Source organism: Tarenaya hassleriana, unplaced genomic scaffold (genome assembly GCF_000463585.1).
Source record: "Tarenaya hassleriana unplaced genomic scaffold, ASM46358v1 Cleome1000, whole genome shotgun sequence".
Lineage (NCBI taxonomy): Eukaryota > Viridiplantae > Streptophyta > Magnoliopsida > Brassicales > Cleomaceae > Tarenaya > Tarenaya hassleriana.
The window spans coordinates 1-5,905 of record NW_010960190.1 but is presented as its reverse complement, the minus strand read 5'-3'; the positions used below and the strand labels follow the sequence as shown (position 1 = coordinate 5,905).

General features: G+C 38.3%; 2 protein-coding genes across 3 annotated transcripts; one reads left to right on the top strand and one right to left on the bottom strand.

Moving 5' to 3' along the window:
- Positions 1 to 1,795: 1,795 nt before the first annotated feature.
- LOC104804919 (meiotic recombination protein DMC1 homolog) lies at positions 1,796 to 4,567 on the top strand. 2 transcript variants are annotated; one of them, XM_010529301.2, is made up of 15 exons: positions 1,796 to 1,812; positions 1,954 to 2,036; positions 2,455 to 2,546; positions 2,642 to 2,713; positions 2,820 to 2,858; positions 3,006 to 3,063; positions 3,155 to 3,200; positions 3,274 to 3,319; positions 3,415 to 3,476; positions 3,584 to 3,650; positions 3,729 to 3,821; positions 3,922 to 3,990; positions 4,076 to 4,154; positions 4,217 to 4,383; positions 4,495 to 4,567. In XM_010529301.2, the coding sequence occupies exons 1-15, from the start codon at positions 1,796 to 1,798 to the stop codon at positions 4,537 to 4,539; spliced, it is 1,035 nt and encodes a 344-aa protein (XP_010527603.1). In that variant the 3' UTR covers positions 4,540 to 4,567. The 2 variants fall into 2 exon arrangements, with proteins under 2 accessions (XP_010527603.1, XP_019057019.1); XM_019201474.1 differs by having other exon boundaries at positions 4,217 to 4,555.
- A 208-nt stretch (positions 4,568 to 4,775) lies between these two features.
- On the bottom strand, positions 4,776 to 5,900 carry LOC104804921 (transmembrane emp24 domain-containing protein p24beta3; the record flags this gene model as incomplete). Its single annotated transcript, XM_010529302.2, has 3 exons — positions 4,776 to 5,061; positions 5,523 to 5,630; positions 5,831 to 5,900. Coding segments are annotated over 3 exons (312 nt in total), but the record flags the coding sequence as incomplete, so codon positions are not given.
- Positions 5,901 to 5,905: the final 5 nt, after the last annotated feature.

Sequence of the window (5,905 nt, the reverse complement as noted above, 5' to 3'; positions counted from 1 at the left end):
TTTCCCGGTCCGTTTTTTTTTATATTATATCTCCCTAATCCAAAATGGTCCATATGCATACAAAAGTGTAGATGGACTATAAATAAAGCTATTATGTATGTTAGTACATTGAACATGCACACACATATATATATATACATATATGTAGAGAGAGAGGGAGAGAGATAAAGGCCATGAGAAGAGTTAAAACAGGCGTGCTTACACCAACTGGGATTAGATACAAACGTAGCTTTCCAGCTTCATACATGTATCACCCACATTACTGCCACTGCTACATATGCATCATATCATAGAGAGAGACGATGATAATGATAATGATGATGATAATGGTGGTGACCATGATGGCTCATATATCGATAACCCCGAATCATGTTTGTAGATTAACAGATAGGAAATTGTAAGTTCATGACTTTAAAACAAGAGTTTAATATAGTTCATGGTCTTTTTGGATGAAAATTAGATGGAATTTCAAATTTTATAATAAGATCAAACGTGACACATTCGTTGAATTTTCTATACTGTGAAAATATGTAATTTTATATCTTTAGTTCAAAAGCATATATGCAATCTCAAATTTCAAAAGTAAAATAAGATAAAATATAAACATATACACAGACATTTGAAAGAATAGGTGTATTATGTGGGGGATGTAGAGGGTTTACTAAAACGGTGACGTTTGGTGGGTCGGGGCAGTGAGTAGCCAGTGTGGGGCTGAGCCTATGGCCGATGAATGGTCGGTCCCCTTTGCTCGAGTGTTTACTGCTTATTCCCTTCCAAATCCCTTTTATAAGACGCACGTGATATATTATTATTTAACTATATTGAAATATTATTAATTTAATTAATTAATTGGCTCGATCAATAATTCTATCATATATATACACACACACACGTACGTACGTGCATAACATGTCTAGTGCGTGCATGTAAGTCTATTACATATTCCCTAAATTATTTTAAGATGGTTTATATGCATTGCGTAAGCACGCATAAGAATTGTATAATCACTTCGAACTCAATATTTTTGTGAAGATTATAATACTATATATTAACGGTCCATCAATCTATCCGCCCGTTAAAGAAACCATTTATAAAGAAAACTTTGTATGCAAAACATTTCAAAGTTAGAGGATAATATAAATATATTCTTAAGGGATTTTAAAATCTCAAAAAGCTCTAATTATATAATATTAACGTTGTTTTCTAATTCACTGCTTTTCATGGGAGATTCTTTTACAACAATTCCATGTGATGTGTTACTTAAAGCACTTGTTCTGTCTGTATCTAGCCAACCACACACACATATATATATATATGTGTGTGTGTGTGTGTGTGTGTGTGATATGTGTAAATTGGATTGAATATTAGGGTGCAAATATTGGTAAGATTAATCATGCACATAGAAATCTCATTCTCAACCATTTATGTGATATATATAATTGGTCCTGACATTTAAATTTCATAATAGGCCCATCAGAAATATTAATGGGCTTGGACCGGCAATATAACGGAGGCCCAATTGTATCAAAAACAATACCAATAAGTACAACGATACCGGAGATAACCGACTGGTTTTCAAAATGAAAAAAACAGAGTTCGGATCCCATTTACATCGATGAAACTGAATTTGAGGAAGGGTTTGGATTCCGGTTCGCGCCTCACATAAACCTTATATCCCAAGCAAACCCACAATTCATTTCAAAAATTCAAAATCAATCTCTCCGTCTCTCTCTCTCTCATTCTCAGTCTCAGTTCAATCTCTGATTAACTCAGAATTTCTTCTACCAAAACGAAGATGATCGCTGCTTTCAAGTAAGTAATCGATCTCTATACTGTGATTCTTCTGCACCCATCGGTTTTGGTGTAGATTCCTCGTATGGCTTCCTGTGAATGTTAACTTCTCGTTGTTGATTTTTTGTATCGGTACTTTTTGTCGGCCGTTTCCGGTCATAGAGCTGAAGAAGCAAGCCAGATGCAGCTCGTTGAACGAGAAGAAATTGAGGATGACGAAGACTTATTTGAAGCTATTGATAAATGTAAGTTTCAATTTATCATTCGAATCTTATCGTTGGAGTCTGTAATAATAGTGTCTGGTGATTCTTCTTTAGATTTCATTTAGATCTTCATATTATGGTGGTGGGGATGGTCTTTCCTGTTTCCTCTTGATTTCCCGGGACTATTTCGTCTGCATTCCCTTGCTTGAGTATCCATTCGGATCTGGATTGGGTTTTGGCTATCAGCATGTTGTAGAAATCTCGATTAGATTTCACTGGTGAGATCGAGTATAATCGTTGAATTCTCCGAGCATAAAAATTTGTTGATATGAGGTAATTTATAGTAGTATCTGTAGACTTGTTCGATATTAGGCAGATTCATGTCTGTGATCGATTTTCTAATCTGGCATGGACTTTGCAGTTGTTTTCATCCCCTGATTTTTTTTTTATCCTCTGCCAGTAATCGCTCAAGGTATAAATGCCGGAGATGTTAAGAAACTTCAAGACGCCGGTATCTATACATGCAATGGCTTGATGATGCATACCAAAAAGGTATACACGAGTTTGCTTTTAGCATCATGCATTACAATTACATTCAGTACTATTCTGACTGCAGTTGGATGAAAAAACTATTGCGATTTGTGCAGAACCTCACTGGAATCAAAGGTTTATCGGAGGCCAAAGTTGACAAAATCTGTGAAGCAGCTGAGAAGATAGTGGTTAGCCTTCAGTGATCATTCCTGTCTTGCCTGCATGATTCATATCGTTTTCCTCTTGTCAATATTTTTCAACGTTTCTTCAATTGTCTCAACTTTTGTCCTACAGAATTTCGGTTATATGACTGGGAGTGATGCTCTGCTCAAGGTTGGACTCCATAATTTTACTTGCATTTTTTAAACCTGCAGTGCATTGTTGTCCTCATTCTCTTGCTTGTAATTATAATTTGATGCTTTCTTTTAACCTTTCACTTATAATTTTGAACCTAATAAGTTGCATTCGACAATTTTGTAGCGGAAGTCGGTGGTCCGGATCACTACAGGGAGCCAAGCTCTTGATGATCTCCTAGAAGGTAACACTGCATTCCAGTTTTACTGTTTGCCATCTTCATGCCCACATTCTGCAAGTGTTCTAAATTAAATTTCTTGGTAATGTCTGGGAAGGTGGAATCGAAACTTCAGCAATCACAGAAGCTTTTGGGGAGTTTAGGTGGGAATTTTCCTTGCCAATGAATAGCAAGCACATCTTCTGAAAGAGTTATGCAATCTGAATTTCCCTGTAGGTCTGGGAAAACACAACTGGCGCATACCCTCTGTGTCTCCACACAGGTTCTTCCATTTGCCCCCTCCTTTCCTGGACATGACTTAATGGTTAAACAAATAACCAATGAACAAGTATCATTCCTGTATTTGATGTTATGCAGCTTCCTACGAACATGAAAGGCGGGAATGGCAAGGTGGCTTACATTGACACCGAAGGAACTTTGTATCCTTGTATATGTTATCTACTGTGCGTATCTTGGGACAGAACATTGTATTGTCTTTCTGTAGCTATAATTCGTTAGTTTTGGCTTTAACCCCTGAATGTTATAGCCGACCAGATCGGATTGTCCCAATAGCAGAAAGATTTGGAATGGATCCGGGAGCTGTGCTTGACAATGTAAGGATCATATTCTCGTCTCATACCCCTCTAACATCAATATATACGTATCTTCACAACTCTATCTTCATGCGACAGATCATTTATGCCCGTGCTTATACCTACGAACATCAATACAACCTGCTTCTGGGGCTAGCGGCAAAAATGTCTGAAGAACCATTCAAGCTTCTAGTGAGAAACTTTCCTGCCTGCAACTCTTCTTTCGTTCCCCTTATACCACATTGCAACATAACGGATGAATTGGTTTTTGGCGGGGTTCGAATGTTCACAGATCGTTGACTCAGTCATTGCTCTATTCCGAGTGGATTTCACCGGAAGAGGCGAACTCGCCGAGCGACAGGTCCATATAACAATCAAATCCCCACCCTTTAACACTCTCATCAGCAAAGTCCAAACTAGCTAACAGAGCCTAGTTTGCGTTGCAGCAAAAACTAGCACAGATGCTTTCTCGGCTCATCAAAATCGCCGAGGAATTCAACGTCGCTGTCTACATGACCAACCAAGGTAACCCATGAATCATATATATACACACACACATACATGTATTTACAAGAGTTGGTTTGCAGTGATAGCCGATCCAGGAGGAGGAGTGTTCATATCGGATCCAAAGAAGCCAGCGGGAGGGCATGTGCTCGCTCACGCGGCCACGATCAGGCTAATGTTCAGGAAAGGCAAAGGCGAGCAACGTGTGTGTAAAGTGTTTGATGCTCCAAATCTCCCCGAGGCTGAAGCAATATCCTTTCACAAACTCAATACACACACACATATACACAGACAAGGAGACATTCCTTTTTTTCACATTTTTGGTTCACCAATGTGAATTTTCCTTAACAGAGTTTGGCACATTTTCCAGATAACCCCAGGAGGAGTTGCAGATGCAAAGGACTAAAACCGAAAGAACAGCTTTATATATATACACATATACATATATTCACTTATGCATCTACCTACTGTTTTTCTTCTTCTTGTTAGAGGCATGATGCATACATACAGCATGTCATCAGATTTCCTTTCTTACAAATTTTTTTAAAAAAATTTAAACTCTTGTTTTGGTGTCCCATCAGATGAACTCATGACACGTAAATGGATCTATGTCAAATCATAGGCAAAGACCAGACCACCATGGATCCGAATAAGTTTATTACTTAAGTTACTAAGATCTGCAACATAAAAAGTACACTGAAGCAGAAGAGATGTGTAACAAAAAAAGGCTTTTCTTTGTCTAAGTCTAGGGTTCAAAGGGGCAGAAGAACAAACCAGAGTTAGGGTGTTTTGTTTCAGACTCGGTTGTATGCAACAGACTTGCTGAAGAGCTTTCGGATGTAGAGAACCTGAAGGGCACTGGCTGCTGCCAGAAGAAGGTACTCTCCCACCGTGTAGAATATCACTCGCTTTCTCGTGCTCTCGTTGGCTGCACCCACCAAAAAGCCGATTACCATTTCGATCCCAAACGGGGGGAAGAAGAATAAGGAGGAGGAAAACAAGATTCGGGATATGAAATAAGGTGAGAATTATGTGGCAAAAAGATGAATGTGCAGGAGATTTCATCAAAGTTCGGAGAAGCTGAGAAAACATGCATGCTACTCTTATTTTGCATACTATGTTTACAGTAAAAAAACCGATGAAAGTCTGTAAAATTGATTTGAATGTGCAGAAGGGTATCAATGAAAATTTTAAGGGGTTAATACTGAATTACTAAACACGATGATCACACATCCAAAAGGACAAAACATGTAGATGCAGTCCATTAAATATTAATTTACCGCATTTCATCAACTTTTACATGCCACGGAAACAAGACAGGGATTACGAAGAGATAAGAAAGTTGGATTAAAGTATGCTAAGACGAATGGAGAAAGAAAGAATACTCACTGTGACGGTGTCGGGCATCACGTGCTTTCAGATATTTTTGCTCGGAAATAACAGATTCCAAAGCCTCTCTCAGCTCTGCGATCTTAACGTTTATCGGGTCCAAGTGTTCTGAAAACACACACAAATGAAAAGAGGAACATGGAATCAATCAGCTCATCCAAAATCTATGGGAAATTGGGAATTGTCTTTTAGAATTTCCAAATGGCAAACATAACAAAAAAAACACGAATCAAAGCAGCAATGAAATACAGAAGCAATATGTATGTAATTGTAATAAGGAAATGCTCGTTATAAAGGCTGGGACGGACCGTCTTTGGCTACGTCGTGTTCATTGGGAATATGACCGACGTGGATATAAAAGGAGACAGTTTCCGGTGTAGAGT

What these genes read in the sequence shown, in the direction of transcription:
- LOC104804919 (XM_019201474.1), top strand. An exon ending in GGAGTGATGCTCTGCTCAAG is followed by an intron (nt 2,859 to 3,005) that starts GTTGGACTCCAT and finishes ACAATTTTGTAG; the next exon opens with CGGAAGTCGGTGGTCCGGAT. An exon ending in GAAGCTTTTGGGGAGTTTAG is followed by an intron (nt 3,201 to 3,273) that starts GTGGGAATTTTC and finishes ATTTCCCTGTAG; the next exon opens with GTCTGGGAAAACACAACTGG.